Source organism: Rhincodon typus, chromosome 6, assembly GCF_021869965.1.
Source record: "Rhincodon typus isolate 14 chromosome 6, sRhiTyp1.1, whole genome shotgun sequence".
In the NCBI taxonomy this organism is placed as follows: Eukaryota; Metazoa; Chordata; class Chondrichthyes; order Orectolobiformes; family Rhincodontidae; genus Rhincodon; species Rhincodon typus.
Genome location: NC_063337.1, coordinates 106,549,725 through 106,568,395, shown reverse-complemented (window position 1 = coordinate 106,568,395; position 18,671 = coordinate 106,549,725). Strand labels below are relative to the sequence as shown.

General features: G+C 41.7%; 1 protein-coding gene across 1 annotated transcript in view; it reads right to left on the bottom strand.

Annotated features, from left to right (window-relative positions):
- LOC109926772 (matrix metalloproteinase-20-like) overlaps window positions 1–1,113 on the bottom strand; it is a 73,478-nt gene extending 72,365 nt beyond the window's left edge. The window contains exons 1-3 of the mRNA XM_048598430.1: window positions 953–1,113; window positions 584–822; window positions 355–503 (exon numbers count right to left, since the gene is read on the bottom strand). Coding sequence (XP_048454387.1) covers window positions 355–503; window positions 584–822; window positions 953–1,069 — 505 coding nt within the window. The 5' untranslated portion in view covers window positions 1,070–1,113. The remainder of the gene's footprint in view (window positions 1–354; window positions 504–583; window positions 823–952) is intronic.
- Between the last annotated feature and the right edge of the window lie 17,558 nt (window positions 1,114–18,671).

Below are 18,671 nucleotides of genomic sequence, written 5' to 3'. Positions count from 1 at the left end.
CGAGCTCCTCGTGGGAGCACGAGGCTATGAACTGTTCGAGCTCCTCGAGCTCCTCGAGCTCCTTTTAAATGACACGGTTGTTTATGAAAATGATGCTACTTTTACTCAAAAAGATACAAGGTACTCAAATTCAACCCAACTGAGAGTGGTAAACACTGAAGGAGGATATGCATTAATAACATTAATATTTACTTTAAATGATCACAACCAAATTTCAGATAGATTTAATCGATGCAATTTATATGTTTTGCTAAACAGCCTGTGTTACTGTGAAATGAACTTAGAGGATGAATTAAAAAAAAAGATAATTTCCTTCTTTGCTCATGAGCAATGAATTTAAAAATGATAACGTACCACGTCCTTCAAAGGAAATCATGATATCAGCTTCCATATCATGGACCCTGACAAAATTCAGTGGGGTTTCTTTTTGCCAAATATTCACAGCCCTCCATACGGCATCTTCTATCTCAATGTAGCTTAGTTGAGGTAGATAGTTCACTATACTTTAGGAAGGAAAAACATGGTTTTATCATTTTTTATATTCAACCAAAATTAAAAGAAATACATTATTCAAATTCTTTACTTGTATGTGACAAATGGCTTCATCCATCGAGGTCTCCCTGGATAGAGTTGATAGTGAGCGAGATCAGGAAAACCACATCGAGGTGCTTTCATTATTTCTATTGTTTCCTGGTTCAGTTCCCCTGTTTCCTGCAGTCCATAGAATTTTTGCAATTCTTTAATCTTTCTTGATAAGGAGTCCTTACTTTCTATGAGACTTTTTGAACCACGCCCAAAGGTATAGAACTGTTTAATGTATTTCTGTTTGAAAAAAATAAAATTAGAGTGAACCTATTGCATTACTTTCTTCGCTATGTTTAAAAAAAAGGCAAAATTATCACAATATCAAACTTACCGATACATTTATGAAGGATTGTTAAATATTACAAACCTGTGCATAATTCAAGTCATTTTGAGACATTTTCATTGCTTGATTTTGAGTAGAGATAGGCATAGAGTGAACAATATTCACAAATAGAAAAGAGAATGTCAAACAAAGGCACTTCATCCTCAGGGCTAATCCTGATGAACTAAAACATTTCTTGCTGGGACTGAAACCTTTCTACATTTAATTGTCTAAAATCTTGATGAGTCATTTCTTGTCTAAGAAAGTTTACACCAATGCTTTGTTGTTAAATTAGGAGGGAAATGATGTAAGAATAATTGGATATGTACCTCATTAAAAAATAACATACTCTTGAATTCATGTTCTCTTGTTGGGAATTGTAAATTGTAAATATGTTCAGGCACATTTAGATGGTTTTAATGAAGCCAAGTTGAATATACTACTGACATTGCAGTGCTGATGAAACGTTAGGAAAATCATTCCTTTTCAGTGTACAAACAAAATGGTAACAGAGAATGCCAGGAATTTTTGTTTTAAATAAGTAAGAAGTTTATTAAAGAATCTCTCTGATGAATCATTGAGCATCTGAATATTACAGTGAAGGTAGATTCCAAGTCTGACCCCTACATTTTGTTCCGTTCACTAGCCACAGTGCAGAGATCACAAAGATCCGAAAAGGTCACGGAGTGAGAAGAGAAGGAACGGATCGGGTTCCCTCTGATCCAGATTGGAAACGTGGGATGAAGACAGATTCAGATTTAACTGTGATGCCTCCTGCTGTAGACTACATTCCCACAGATGTTTGCATATAGATGAGAATGTTTGGCGAGTTCTGTACCCAGGAATAGATTCACTTTTTCTCAGCTGGAAAAATAGTTGGTGCCCGCTTAATAAACTAAAGGTAAACTTTATTCAGCACGAACTAACTGGAAAAGAAGCATTATGTTTATTCATCACTTCAATGATAGCAACAAAACCTCAGGAGGGACAATATTTGAATGTGATGCTGTGGAGCTTTATTCCTCTGTGCACAAATAGTAAGGTCAGGTGAACTTCAAGCATAGGAAGCAGACTGTGTCAGTATCTGAAGAGCTGTGAATTATACTGAAACATGTATGATCATCAGTGAACATCCCACTTCAGACCTTACACTGAAGGGAAGCAGCTCCTGCAGCATCATCCTGTGACAGAGATGATGAACCTCCCACAACCCCAACCGACTATCTTTGTGCTGAACTATTCTCACTGGGTTTTCCATCAAATTGTTTTGCTTAGTTTCCTTGATTCAAATTACTGCCTTAATGTTAAGGACAGCACTGGTATGCTTGGTACTGCTTCTGGCTTGCCCTCCGATAGTTCTCATTGAACCAGGATTAATTTCCTGAATTGAATTAGCTTTATTGTCACATGTACTCAAATGAGTGAAAAGTTTACAAGTTGCTGCTTAAGGTGCCATCCTAGGTACAAAGGTCCCTAGTTACAGCTTCTTCAGTTACAGATCTTACAAAATAGAGAAGTAAAAAGTCCAGCATTGCAGATTTTAGAAATAAATTATAAATTGGAGAAAGAAGAAAACGTTTAGAACAATGGTCTTCCAACCCAGTCCATGCTGACACCTAGCCTTCAGTCTACACCAGGCCTTGACTCCAGACCATGCCTGGCTTCACCTCAAGCTTCACGAGGCTGGGAGATCGCTCTGGAATCATCTCAAGACGGGACATCCACGCTGAGACCACCACAAACAGCCAGAAGGGCACCACGCCAGGCCTGGAGACCGCCATGCCAGGCCTCACCAGGTGTACACTGAGGCCGGGAGTTCTGAAGCCAGGAGTTCCGTGGTCACAAGGACCGAGGTCGGGAGGTTGGAAGTCAGGAGGCCGAGAACAGACAAGAGAAGAAAAAGACAAAGGAGAAAAAGGAGAGAGAAAGAAAACGAAAACATACGGATGGAATGGGAGCCATTTTGGATATGGTCCTGCTTGATGGTCACGGTAGAGTGGGGTATATCCTGGGCCAGGAAGTTACAGATTGGGGGTGAATATCTAGAGTATCATGTCGACACCCAATTTTTGAAATGATAGAAATCTACTTTGCACAGGGGATTGAACCACGCAACACGATGGAGATTATCCTCAAGGTGAGGCAGAACTTTGTCTCTACAAGAACTGTGTGGTGGTTACTCTTTCCCATACATTCACAGGTGGATGCATTTGTGATGGGTAGATTGGTGAGAATGAGGTCAAGTACTTACCAATAGAAGGAGGCCATTCAGCCCTTCAGGTCTACTCCATCATTCAATAAGATCACAGTTGATCTAATCTTAACCCAAACTACATATTCCTGCCAACTCCAATAATTTTTCATCTCCTTAGACAAAAATCTATCTTGGCCTTAAAAGTATTCCAATTTTGCTTCTTCTGCCTTTTGAGGAAGAGAGTTCAAAGACTCAATGCTCTGAGAGAAAACATCCTGCTTCCCTTTACCTTACAGAGGTGACTCCTATTTTTTAAGCAGTGATCTATATTGCTAGATTCTCTCACCAGAAGGAACATCCTTTCCACATTCGAGTCCCCTCAGGATCTTGTATATTTCAGCAGAATCACCTCTTACTTTTCCAAAGCCCAGCAGTTCCAAGCCAAGTCTGTCCAATGTACTGATACAACAACCCCAGGGATTAGGAAACATTCTTTGAACTGCCTCCAATATATTTTGATCCTTTCTGAAATAGGGAGACCAATTCTGTACACAGTAATCCAGATATGATCTCACCAGTCCCCTGTAAAAGCATAACCTCCCTCAATACCCTCCCCCCTTAGCAACAAACAATAAAATTCAATTGATGTTCCCACTTGCTGTGTCTGTAGACTCACTATATGCACTTGAACACCAGCTCAGTCCATAGTGGTGATATGAAGCCACTATAAATGATAGACATTGAAGACATGGGAACACAGGAACAGGAGTAGCCTATTCAGCCCCGTGAGCCTGTTCCACCATTCAATTAGATCATGGCTGATCTACGAACCTACAATTGTCTTTGGCCCACACCCCTTAATACTTTGCTTAAAAAAATTATCAATCTGAGATTTAAAATTAACAACTGATCCAACATCAACTGGCATTTGTGCAAGACCCCACCCTGAGTACATTCTGTGCCCTTACCACCCTAAGTGTTTCTTAAAATTAGTGTTCAACAAGGACTGATTCATCAGCCAAAGTAGATTGCAGAATGAGCAGGTTTCCTTGATTTGATTTATTGTTGTCACATGTACCTAAGTACAGTGAAAAGCTTTGTTTTGCAAGCAGTACAGGCAGATCATAGCAAACAATGATATACAGTTGGTGCACGTGTTCAAACTTCCATATCTTCTGCCTGATGGAAGAGGTTTGAAAAGAGCATTAACATGGTGGGAGGGGCCTTTGATGATCTTGGCAGCCGGAGGTTGGTTTGTGTGATGGTCTGGGATGTGCACACAAGTTTCTGTAGTTGCTTACAGTCCTGGGCAGAGCAACTGCTGTACCAGGCTGTGATGCACCCAGGTAGAATGCTTTCTATTGTGCATCTGTAAACATTGGTGAGGGTCCTTACGGACAAGCCTGATTTCCTTAGTCTCCTGAGGAAGATGAGGCATTGTTGTGCCTTCCTGACCGCCACATCTACATGGAAGGTCCACGTCAGATTGTTGGTTATGATCCCTCTGAGGAACTTGGCTGTCAGCGCTCTCCGCCTCAGCTCCATTCATGTAGATAGGGGCATGTCCTCTTCCCTTCTTCCTGAAGTCAATGGTCAGTTCTTTTGTTTAGCCAACATTGAGAGAGAGATTGTTATCATTGCACCATGATACCAAGCCCTCTGTATACTGTATTCTGACTCATCGTTATTTGATATCCGTCCTACCACTGTGGTATTGACAGCAAACTTGTTGATGGTGTTCATTCGGAATTTGGTACACAGTTGTGGGTATATAGGGAGTACAATAAGGGGCTGAGTATACATGCTTGCAGTGCGTCAGTTTGAGGATGATCATGTGCCCGTGTTAGAACTGATGCCACACTTTCATGGGGTCCAGTGTAAATATTGAGAACTCCCAAGACAACTCCTTTCTGACAGTATACCACTGTGCTGCCATTATTGTGTTTGTCCTGATGATAGGACAGTGCATACTGGAAGATGATGGTACTGTCTGCGACATTGTCTGTAAAGTGTGATTCTTTGAGATTGACTGTATTAGGCTGACGCTTGACAGGTCCATGGGACCAGTCCCCCCAACATTGGCACATGTCCCCAGGTGCCAACAAGGAGAATTTTACAAGGTTGACAGGGCTAGGTGTACCATTGTTGTTCTTGGTGACAAGATTAATGTCAGATAATCCACATGCTTTCATTCCCTTTTGAGTTTGTGGCAGTCTATTGCACTGAGCAGTCTGGCAAGATGCTTCAGAGACTAATTGCTCAATCACATTTTCATGGATCTGGAGTCATACATCAGCCAGACCCATAAGGACAACTGATTCCCTTCTCTAAAGGGATACTCTGGCAGGATTTGAAAAGGACATTTGTGAACCAGACTGAACAACTGAATGATGATCCAGTGACATTAATCCGTGTTCTGGCTTTATCCCTTTATAGTTTCCTGTTGCCATTAACACCGTGATTTCTAACTTATTGTCTTTGGCAAATCAGAATGTATAACTCTGTATTCCTTCATGTAATTCATCCGTGTACATATATAATGGAAAGCTCAGGCCCCAGCACAGATCACTGGAAAAGATCACTTTCCATATCCCAGCAATCAGAGAACATTGCTTATACCTTGTCTCTGTCATTTCTGCTGCTCAATCAATTATTAAACCAAGCTCTAAGGCTACCTTCATTTTTCGGTAATAATTTTTCATTGTAACCCGATCAAGTGCCTTCAGAAAGTCCATCTAAACAGCCAGGATCAATTTTTGCCCTCAAAAGCGGAGGTTGGGTCAGGAAAGGTGCCCCCTTTAATCGTGTGATTCTCATGCGACATTTTAATTTGTGGGGCCCACAACCACCAGCCTCTGAGTCTGTTCAAAGACAGCCACAAAGAGAGGCCTGTGGAAAGGCAGGCTATTTGGAAAGCCAGCCTAGGTGTTCTGGAACATTCTTCTCGCTGGTTTAAAGGCTGTTAGCTTATCTGGCATCACCCAACACATCCTGTTTCCCTCCCCCCCCAACACAACTTCCTTGCTCACTCCATGGTTCCATCAGCCCTAATGCCCCTTTACCTCTCCATGTCTTCATTACCCCTCCATATCCCCATACCCCTCCATACCCTTTTATCCCCTCCATGTCCCTGTACCCCTCCATACCCTTTTATCCCCTCCCTGTCCCTGTACCCCTCCATACCCTTTTATCCCCTCCATGGCCCTGTACCCCTCCATACCCATTTATCCCCTCCCTGTCCCTGTACCCCTCCATACCCATTTATCCCCTCCATGTCCCGGTACCCCTCCATACCATTTTATCCCCTCCATATCCCTTCCTTGAATGAACCTCCTGTACTGTACCCATCCTCTTGGTATGTAGCATAGAATCAAAAGAGTACAGAATAAAAATAGCAAGAATGTACATGGACATTCAGAAATCTGCTTTCAAAGTACTACTGTTCCTAAAAACCTACAAAACTGTCAATCAGCGAGAACGATTATGACGTCAATTACAGAAACTTTATTTTACTTCACACCTTTTAACTTTGTCCAAATAAACGTACACAATGAAGGAACAAGTTCAAAGAAGTAAGTACTTATAATCACACAAAGATGTCAATCAATTAAAGCAAACATTACATTTTCACCTGTTAAAACATTTCACCCCCAGGAAGTGAGCTAATCCATTGGTGAACCTTGGAGATTGAATATAATTTGCAATGAGGCCATCTGTGAAGTACATGAACAGAAACAGATAGCCAGATATTATTTTTCTAGATCATTTTGTTTTGGACATGGAGAGAAACAGACAGTGTGGAAGGCCCATGGAAGTTGTAAGAGAGGCACAGGTAATACACTGCAAACAAACCTCATAAAAATCTTCCTGACTCCAGACTATGGTTCCCAATCATTTCAAGGAAGTGTCCTCAAATCCTGGCCTGATCCAAGAAAATTGTAAAGGGGGAAATCGGATGCTTAAACCCCAATGGGGTCAGGCCTGGAATTCAGGATGCAGAAAGTGAGCATGTTGCTGGGGCCAGGAATGGAGTGGAAATGACAGAATTGGGTCCCACTCACCATTTTTAAAGATCTAATGAGTCAGCCTAGCCAGCGAGAGCCTAGCCCTCAATTGCAAGATTAAGCATCGATTGTTTACAACTGAGATGAGAAGAAATTTCTTCATGCAGGTGGTTTTAAATCTTTCAATTTCTCTCTTGCATAGACTTGTGGATGTGCCATTGTTCAATATATTTAATGTTAAAATAGACTGATATTTAGTCTCAGGGAATTAAGGGATATGGGGAGTGAGTGGAAAAATGGAGTTGAGACAGAAGATTAATCAAGATCATATTACATAGTGGAGCAAGTTTGAGGACCATATAATCTCTTCCTAATTCCATTCCTTCGGTTATATTCTTCCCTATCAACAGTGTTAAGGACTGTCTCAAAACTTCAACCAGGTTAATAAATTCTTACTTGGTTGGATCCAAAAAGATCAAGGAAACTTTCACGAAGTTGTGGAATTTGAATGTGTGCCAGTGAAAAACAATGCATCTGCCCAACTTTCCTCGTTTGAAAACCAGTTTCCACCAATCAACCACATTACGTGCACTGACACAGCAAGACAAGTTCACATGTAATATTTTCATAGACCAGTAGGACAGATCCATCATCTACTGCAGTGTCATTGTCTATCCCGACCCTGACAACTTTCAGTCCCATATGTGACTGGAGCTTATTCAACTCCCTTTCAAAGGAGCTATTTGACATTGTATGAACTGCTTTTAATTGGAATGTCTTCCACAACCAAGATTGTAGGACGAGGAGCTAATTCCTAACTTCACCACTCAGCAAATGGAATGAAAATTGGTCAGCTTTTACATAAGCCAGTGCACCACACCATCACATTATTACCTGAGGGACAAAGTCAACAATTACTGTCTGAAATTACACTCAAGTCTTACCTGAGGTTTGAGGCTTCCTAATTTGCATTTTTGTCTTCTAGTTTGCAATTCTATATTATATTATACGACACAATTATTTCTGTGCTACTTTTATTTTTCAATTTTCAATTTTTATGGGCATAGATTATTATTCTTCTCAAACTTTCAAGAGAATATAACAGCAAAGTTCCATAAATATTATTATGTGAATTGTTTCCAGGGCATTGATGCTTTCGTAAGTAGAAGCCCAAAAATTTTGGGCAAGGGACAACAGGTAGATTTCTGTTCCTGCTAAAGCACCATTTTGAATTACAGTAAAGTCACAATAATCCCAGAGGCACATAAGGCTGCTCTCTCATAACAGAGACACAACTGGTGTGGTTTAATCTGAGGGTCACCACGCCTCAGGCAAAGGGTGAGTTTGAAAAGCTGGGATAGTAACTTCAGCCAGTGTGAGAATTGAACCTGTGCTGTTGGTATCACTCTGCATTGCACACCAGGCAACTGAGCTAACCAACCCTGACATCAGAGGCATGTGGGCATTATATATCAAATTTCAGAGCAGTGTCCTATTGCCTGAAGAGGCCCATCTGGCTGCTTCAGACAAAGACTTCAGTCATGTTGTGAACAGTAATAAAATGGATAGAACAGATCTCTGACTTTGTCTTTAATTGAGCCATTATGGAGTCAGCAATCAAAACCACGATGTTCTCCTGGAGAGTCCAACTTGTAGCTTAGGAGAGCACTTGTGCCTGGTCCTGGCATACTTAGGAACCACTAGGGGAATCAGAAACCTTTATGGAAAGATTTTCAGGGTAGTTCAAAGGTAGGTCTAAGGCACTCCTCAATTTGTTAGCATTAAAGAGGATGAGCTGAACAGCTTTGTCTACGAGAATCAGTTCTGCTGGAGGACAAATGAAAGAGGAGCGGGGTATTGGTTTGATTCACATGTCAATAATTTGCCTTTGTTGTGTGAAAAAAGATGTCACAATTTCCTGGGTCAGGTTGCAGCTTGGTCCACAGTGCACGGTAAAACATTAAGGTTTGGATCTAATCACAAGAATCTTCTCTGTTTTTCTATGTTTGCCGCTTCAACCTACTGAACTTGTTCAGCTTTGGTGTCTCACTATATTTAGAAGGATAATATAATCATTTTATGAATGAAATCTAGATGGTATTCACATCTTTCTGTTGGCTGGCATAAACTACCTGTTTCTCAGAAGCGTGGAGAATAGAGTTGACCAGGAGAGAATTGGTTTCCGTATGTCTAACACCAGATTCCTGAAGCAACTGCTCTGCCTGAGATGCAGTTACAGCAAGGGATAGCAAAAATACCACCTGAATAGATGGACATGCACACTGGGGTAGCCATCCTTTCTCTCGTCCCCCTAATGCACATTTGGCAACAAATTAACTTAGGTTGTCCATAAAATCTCAACGGTCACTTTATTCTTATGGAAAGACCTTATTACAGGAACCTACATGATCAAGCAAAATAAACATGGCACTGTTTAAAGGTTATTCTGGCCTTTTTCACAAACCAATGAAGACCTAAGTCCTTGATATGGTAGTCAATGGAAAATGTCGTTAAATAACAAAATTAGTCTGTCAGAGAAAATGGTTAAAATAGAACTGAAAATTTGAAAATCAAATGTATAGAAGTTAGTGTTTTTGATGCAAAATGATCAGAACAATTAGTTGGGTGAGGCCAAGTTCCAGTTGATTGGAAGGAAGGACACAAACCAGAAATAAAGTTCAGATGGATAAATGTACAGAAAGGGAGATGGGCCCACCTCTGGCAGATCCGTCCTGCTGATTGGATTGGGAAGAAAACCAGGAATGGGTGCTATAGGAATTGAGGCTTTATTTCTGATGGGCATCTCATTAGCACAGATTAGTGGTGAGGAACTAAAGATTTACAGGAATTCATGGATTATAAAGTGCTTTTCTGTTTGGTGACTGCAATGCTTCTTTTGCAAAATATTACAATTAAAATTAATAACTTTAACACAAAGAGTCTTAGCATCATACAGCACAGAAACAGACCTTTAGTCCAACCAGACCATGCCGACCAAGTTTCCCAAACTAGTCCCACCTCCCTGCATTCGGCCCATATCCCTCTAAACCTTTCCTATTCATCTACTTATCCGAATGTATTTTAAATGTTGTAACTGCACCTGCATGTACAACTGCCTCTGGCAGTTCATTCCACACACGGACCACTCTCTGTGTAAAAAAGTTGCCCCTCATGTCCTTTTTAAAACATTTTCCTCTCACCTTAAAAATATGCTCCCTGGTTTTGAACTCCGCTAACTTGGGGAAAAAATCCTTGCTATTCACCTTATCTATGCCCCTCATGATTTGTAAAGCTCAATAAGTTCACCTCTCAACCTCCTACATTTCAGTTTAAAAAGTCCCAGCTTATCCAGCCTCTCCCTATAACTCAAACCCTCTATTCTCAGCAACATCCTGGTAAATCTTTCCTGAACCCTCTCCAGTTTAATGATATCCTTCCTATAACAAGGCAACCAGAACTGCACACAGTACACCAACATCCTGTACAACCTCAACACGAAGTTCCAACTCTTATGCTCAATGGTCTGAGCAATGAAGGTATGCAAGCTAAACGCCTTCTTAACCACCCTGACTACCTGTGACACCTATTTATGTACCTGAACTCCTACATCTCTCTGTTCTACAATCACTATCAAGGGCCCTCCCGTTAATTGCATAAATCTTGCCCACGTTTGTTTTACCCAAATGCAATACCTCACATTTATCCAAACTAAACTCCATCTGCCATTCCTCAGCCCATTGACCCAATTCTCATCCAAAACGTTTATATAACTGACAAACAAAAGTGAACCCAGCACCAATCCCTGTGGAACACCACTGATCACAGACTTCCAGTCCAAAAAGCAACCCTCCACCATCACCCTCTGCCTCCTACCATCTACCCAATTATGTAAGCAATTGGCAAGCTCACCCTGAATCCCATGTGATTTAAATTTACTAATTTGTCTACTATGTGGAACCTTATCAAAGGCTTTACTAAAATCCAAGTAAACAATATCTACTGCTCTTCCCTCATCAATCTGTTTGGTTACTTCCTCAGAAGACTCAATCAAGTTTGTGAGACTTGAGTTGCCTTGCACAAAACCATGCTGACTATCCCTAATCAGCCCTTGTCTCTCCAATACATGCAAATCCTATCTTTCAAACAAAGCCTGAACAATGGATTCATGTTTGCCTAACAGTCAGTTTTAATTATTATAACAATTGAAAATATAGGCCCAACCATCATAGTTATTATGCTCAATATTTCATAACTGATGTCTTTGCAATTGATGATAAGTAGTTTGTATCACGTACCTGATATAAACAGTTGACCACAAGAATGGAGAGGGAGAGATAGTAAGAACTGCAGTCTGAGATAACACAGTGTGGAGCTGGATGAACACAGCAGGCCAGGCAGCATCAGAGGAGCAGGAAAGTTGACATTTCGGGTCGGGACCCTTAGTCAGGACTGTTCTGATGAGTTCTGATGAAGGGTCCTGACCTGAAACATCAGCTTTCCTGCTCCTCTGATGCTGCCTGGCCTGCTGTGTTCATCCAACTCTACACTGTATTGAGACTGGAGAGGGATTTTTGGGGATGGCTAGGGGTTTAAGGGTTGCTGACTAAACAGCAAAACTTGAAGCAAATAAGAAAACAACAAAGAACTGCGGATGCTGGAAATCAGAAACAAAAACAGAAATTGCTGGGAAAACTCAGCAGGTCTGGCAACATCTGTGGAGAGAGAACGGAGTTAACATTTTGTGTCCAGTGACCCTTCTTTAGAACTGATTGTAGCTAGGAGGAGGTTATATTTACTGAAGATGGAGTGGGGGAGGGCAAAATGATAGATGGTGACGCAGACCAGAGAGAGAGAGAACAACAGTCGGACAGACAAAGGAATAGTTAAAGGTCAGCCTGGGAGGATCAATAGCTACTAATGGGGACTGTTATTGGCTGACAATGGGATGGCAGCCCATGTGATGACAAGGCATCACTTTACTGTGTCTACAATAGACCAATCTTGTATCAATTTCTATTAAAACGTGTCACCGGACCCGAAACGTTTACTCTGTTTATTCCTTCACAGATGCTGCCAGACCTGCTGAGCTTTTCCAGCAACTTTGTTTTTGTTCTATTAAAATTGGATTTAGTTAGGTATCCTCTTTACAAACTGTGACTGATATTACCAGTAGCTGGAATTTGATCATGATAAATGTCACATGACTAAATGTCTTTCATTCTGTAGCCAGATTGTTTGGAATAAATCCAGACACTTAGCTCCCATGCAATCCATTTCCACTGCCTGCTGTGGAAACACTGTTTCACCTCCAATGCAACCACCTCCATCAGTGACTCTTCGAACACTCTTCCTTGGCGTATACTCCATTTTCTTCACGCTCAATTTTCAACCAAGACTATTTTTTGCAGTCTTCACTTCCTTTTAATATGGTGAGACCATCTTCACTCCTACTCATCGACTAGTGCTCCAACTTTAACACCGTAATCCCTTCCAGACTAATCTCAAAACTCCGTCTCTGCTCTGCCCTCTGCAACCGAATCCTCAGCTTCCTGACCCACACACCGCAATCAGTGAAGATAGACAAAAGCACATCCTCCTCAATAATCCTCAACACTGGCACCCTGCGTGGATGCATACTTAGCCCCTTATTGTACTCCCTGTACACCAACGACTGCGTAGCCAATTTCCAAATGAACGCCATCTACAAGTTCTCTGATAACACTACTGTTGTAGGCCGGATATCAAACAACAAGGAGTCAGAATACAGGAAGTAGACAGAGTGCTTGGTGTCATGGTGCAATGATAATAATCTCTCTCTCAATGTCAGCAAAACAAAAGAACTGATCATTGACTTCAGGAAGAAATGAGGAGGGCATGCTCCCATCTACATCAATGGAGTTGAGGTGGAGAGGGTTGAGAGCATCAAGTTCCTAGGAGTGACGGTAACCAACAAACCTGTCCTGGATGTCCCATGTAGATGTGACAGTCAAGAAGGCACAACAACGCCTCTTCTTCCTCAGGCGGCTTAGGAAATTTGGCATGTCCATAGGAACTTCACCAAGGTTTACAGATGCACCATTGAAAGCATACTATCCAGGTGTGCACTCAACCCAGACCATCATAGAAGCCTACCTCCCATCTATGGACTCCATCTACACTTCTCGTTGCTGCAGAAAGGCTGCCAACATCATCAATTACCATTCTGGTAATACTCTCTTTCAACCTCTTCCATCAGGCAGAAGATGCAGAAACTTGAACACACGCACGAACAGGGTCAAGAACAGTTTCTTCCCTGCTGAATGGACACCTCTTGATTCAAATCTAATGTTGATCTTGCTCTTTGCCCCTCCTGTGCAGCCATAACCTTGTGTGCCTCGCTCTGTCTAAGCACCCTATGATCTGTATGACCTTGTACGTTATGAGCTGCCTGTACTGCTCGCAAAACAAAACTTTTCAAGTACTTAGCTACATGTGACAACAATAAATCAAATCAAACAAGCTGGAGGCTGGCTGGAACTCAAGACAGCCTTACATGATCTTCAGGCCATCTTGTACCTCTACCCACCATCTTGTACCTCTACCCATCATCTTGTACCTCTACCGGCCATCTTGTACCTCTACCCACCATCTTGTACCTCTACCCACCATCTTGGATTGGCCTTGATTACACAGCATTATCACGTGAATGAAAAGGCAAGAAGACATTGATTGATTGGGACTAGTTCCGGTAAATTGTGATTTGTGGCATTCTCAGCCAAGTCACATTGCAATCCAATTTTTACACCTTAATGATTTTAATAGTTTAACAGGCAAGCCTGATTATTTAAGGGTGTGTCTATTTCATGGTGTAACTTTAATTAAAGTTGAATCAGAGCTTCTTAACAGATCATGTTAACTATTACTTAAGTTATCTGCAATCTGTACTCAGGATCACGTAGCTTCAGTTTAGTCCCTAGTCTATTCTCCGGCAGTAACTGGTTAGTATTTCTAATTCTTCTCACAATTAATATAAATGTCATATGCAATCTACACTGCGATATTGTAATTCCGGTCAATGTTAATAATGTCACAAGTAAGAGGTATAATAAAGTAAATAATTCAGATGATTTGGTTTTCAATTTCTAACAACTTTTAGAAGAGTTTTGCTTTACCAACAGTACTGTGTGAATTAACCTGCTTGGGTTACTGGGTATTGTGGTTACAAATTCCTACCACTTATTGCCAAAGTTGGGAATGGGCAGATGATCAGGACAATATCAATTCTGTTAAATAGCTGAATGGGTTGAAAGATTTTATCCTTGACTATATTTCCTTATAAATCCTGGTTTAACCACCAATTCCTCTAGTAAGGTACTACCTTTTCTGGCAACACATCAGCTTATAAAGTATTGGGTGGGCCTTGTTCTGAGATACATAATGCATGTGTGTAAGAAAAAAAATTGCTGAATGCAGCATCTAAATCCCAAAGAGGACATTGTTGCTGACTGTTTACAACGTGATAATATTTTGTTAAACCCAGCCCAACCACATCACTAATGATGCTGCCCTGTAATTGCTGCTATTATCAACACAGAAAACAAACAAGCAAACAGGGTAGGGATTGAATAAATCTGATCATTGCTATTTGATGTGAAATAAAAAATACTGGACGCTAGCCTATGCCATCCAGTAACCATAATATTTACTTACTTCCTATGAGGTACAATTAGAGAGTGCCTTAAATTAACAAGTTTCGGTTGTGCTGATCATTTTTCTTTCTACCAGGGACCATTGCCAATGTGTTAACTTGCTCCTGCCCCAGCTGCTGGTTAGAAACCATGTAACAGAAGGAGACACTAACTGAGTGACATTAATTATTTATTCTGTTCTTATCCACGAATTGAAAGTGAATTTACAATAATTAATATTCCCATCACAACAGAGGTACCATGCAGGCCCCTTCTTCTCAAACGTCCCCCTGTGCCTGAGGCTCAGGGACTCTCAGCTTAAACTCACTGCCAGCGATCACACTGTAATGACAGAGCAATCTATACTTCTCTGGGACAAGGGTGACTTTCACTTCACCTTTGTCATTTATTCCCAAAAAGACACAAGGCAGGGTTTTTTATTGGTTGGATGGTGTGATTTCCCACGAAGGCCATTCAACCCAGCCGCCCCCCCCCACCCCCCACGGAGACACGACCCTCTGCTCACAGCAGCATCACAGCCCCTGAAAGGTCCAATTGAGTGGAGGCAGAACTCATGACCACTTTGAGGTGGGTGCCTGGTGTGGAAAGAGCAAGACATTCCCTTCATGCCTGGTGTGAGACCAGGGTGGTCTGCTGGAATTTCCCCAGCCTAAGATCTTCTCCTGCTGGCTTTACGTTTCAGGCCGGGTGGGAACTGGCCTTTGAGGGTCCCCAGTGGGGTCAGGGTGTGCAGGCCTACTAGGCCTTGTCCACCACAAGTAGAATTTACTGACTGGTTGGGTCAATGAATGAGCAAAATGAGCGATTTGATATAACGAGTGAATGAGGAGGCAATGGCCTAGTCGTATTATCGCTGGACTGTTAACCCAGATAATGATGTGGGGACCCGGGTTCAAATCCCGCCATGACAGATGGGGAAATTTGAATTCAATAAAATATCTGGAATTAAGGATCTAATAATGACCATGAATCCATTGCCGATTGTCGGAAAAATCCTATCCGGTTCACTAAAGTCCTTTAGGGAAGGAAATCTGCCATCATCACCTGGTCTGGCCTACATGTGACTCCAGACCCACAGCAATGTAGTTGATTCTGAACTGCCCTCTGGGCAATTAGGGATGGGCAATAAATGCTGCCGAGCCAGCGATGCCCTCATCCCATGAATGAATAAAGGAAAAAAAAGAAGAGCTCTCTGCTACACCCTGCTCTGAGGAATAAGAAAGGTTCCTGTTGCCACCCACAATGCAACGTCACCATATGGTGTCAGTGAGCTCTAAAGTGTCATATTGAAGGGGTCACCTGTATTGTAATGGAGTCAGGCTGTGCCCAGGTACATGCCCAATACCAACATCCGTGGATGGGTGAGGTTGGTACAGGAACATCCTGGAGATGTTGAGGACTGTCATTGGGAAAGGAGGCCTGGAGGAGCAGTCCAGGTACTTGCTCTGACATTCACAGCAAGAACTGTCGCTGTCTAGTTTCTCTCCGCAATGTGGGAGAAGAGCAAACTGCATTAAAATAAGGTGAGAGAAGGCAATAGTGAGAAGTAAAGACATACAAACAGGCTCCTCACCACTCACCAGCATGATCCCCATATTGAACCCTACAGGGGAGCATTGGAATTTTTTCTCAATGTGAGAACTGCACTTTTCCAGTCTTGCTATATTATTCCACTGAATCATTATAGCCCATGCTCTAAGTCAGGGAAAATTCCGCACTTTGTTTCTAACGTACCTTATCTAAGGCTATTAGTTGAGCATATTCTGTTAATTAGGAACAAATATAGGCCATTCAGCCCCTCGACCCTGCTCCTGAGATCATGGCTGAGCAATGACCTAACTGCCTTTGGCCTCATTATACCTGACATTGTCCCATATCCCTTATACCTTTGCATAACAAAATTTATCTTCCTCATTTAAAATTAACAACTGATCCTGCATCCACTATCATCTGAGGAAGAGAGTTCCAAACCTCTTCCACCCTTTGTGTGTAGAAGTGCTTCCTAACATCCCTCCTGAATGGTCTGGCCCTAATTCTCAGACTATGCTCCTAGTTCTAGAATTCCCAACTAGGGGAAATAGTATATCCTTATGTATCGTGTCTTCTCCTGTTAATATCTTGAAAGCTTCAATCAGATCATCCCTTAACCTTATAAATTCTAGAGAAAATAGGCATACATGTCTAATCTTTCCTCAAAGCTCAACCCCTGAAGTCCAGGTATCATTGGTATTGATCAAATTATAAACACAACCAATATTTGTATTGTGTTTTCAATGTACTAAAGGCGCTTCATATGGACTTTATAAAACAGAATGTGACATCAAGCTGCATCAGAAGAAAATTAGGTCAGATAACTGAAAACTCAGTCAAAGCTGTTGGTTTTAAGGAGTTTCTTAAAGGAGAAAAGCAAGACAGACAGAAGTGTTGAGAGGTCATTCCAGAGATTAGGGCCAATGTGCTGAAGGAGTGGCATGATTAAAATGGGAGATGCTCCAAAGGCCACAATTTAAAGACCATAGAAAGCTCAGAGATTTATAGAGCTGGAGGCAATTCCAATGGCAGGAAGAGGGGAAACCATGAAGAGATCTGCAAGCAAGTATGAGAATTTAAAAATTAATCATTGCTTGACCGAGAGCTGATATAGGTCAGAGAGTATATTAGTGATAGGTGAACAGGATTTGCTGCATGTTAAGATATTGGCGTCAGACTGTTGGGTTACCTCAAGTTTACAGCAGGTCAATGGATGGGGGCCAGCCCTGGATGCACTGGAGTGATTTGGAGATAACCAGGACACAGATCAGGGTTTCATCTATGGGCAAAGTTGGCGAATGTTTTAGAGGTTGACTTGGTGGTGCCAAGAGCTCACTTTGGTGTCTAACGTGATACCAAAGTTACACTGAATCTCAGGCAGTTCCCAGGGAAGAGAGCTGGAATCATGCACCAGGAAACTGAGTTTGGAGCAAAGACCAAAACCATAACTTCAGGATTCCCAACATTTAATCAGAGGAATGTTTTTGCTTATTCAGCAGTGTATGCCAGCTAAACAGACTGGTAAGTATCCACAGTGGAATATTCGAGAGAGGTGCTGGTGGTGTAGGACTGGGTAGTGCCAATGTACATGTGGAAACCAACATTGTATCTTCAGATGAATTCATCAAGAGACAACATGTAAACAAGAAATGGAGGGAACACACAATGAATTAGATGATTTCTAAATGCAGCACAATGGAGTTCATGGCTTAGCTTATCTGAAGGTCTCTGCTGGGTGTATTTACAATGAAGCTAATATATCTGGTAGAGAGGAATCTCCAGGCACAGCCTGGGTCTGGAATGAGGCCTATAGCGCAACAAGACCTGATATGTACCTTCACATTAGTCGTATATTACAAATAGGTAGGTGTACCTATGTAATAATAGGTTTGGGGCAGCACAGTGGCTCAGTGGTTAGCACTGCTGCCTCACAGTGCCAGGGACCCAGGTTCAATTCCAGCCTCAGGTGACTGTGTGGAGTTTGCACATTCTCCCTGTGTCTGCGTGGGTTTCCTCTGGGTGCTCTGGTTTCCTCCCACAGTCCAAAGATGTGCACGTTAGGTGGATTGGCCATGCTAAATTGCCCATAGTGTTCAGGGATGTGTAGATTAGGTGGGTTATAGGGGGATGGGTCTGGGTGGGATGCTCTGAGGTTCTGTTGGGCCAAAGGGCCTGTTTCCACACTGTAGGGATTCTAACTGTACTCATTCTCTGCATGATGTAAATCTAATCAACTTTAATGATTAGATTTAGATAACTGTACACCTTTTAACTGGTATATGTTCATTTCTTATGATCAAATCTAAGAGTAAAACTGCCTTTGTTTAAGGTCTCCAATACGTCATTTT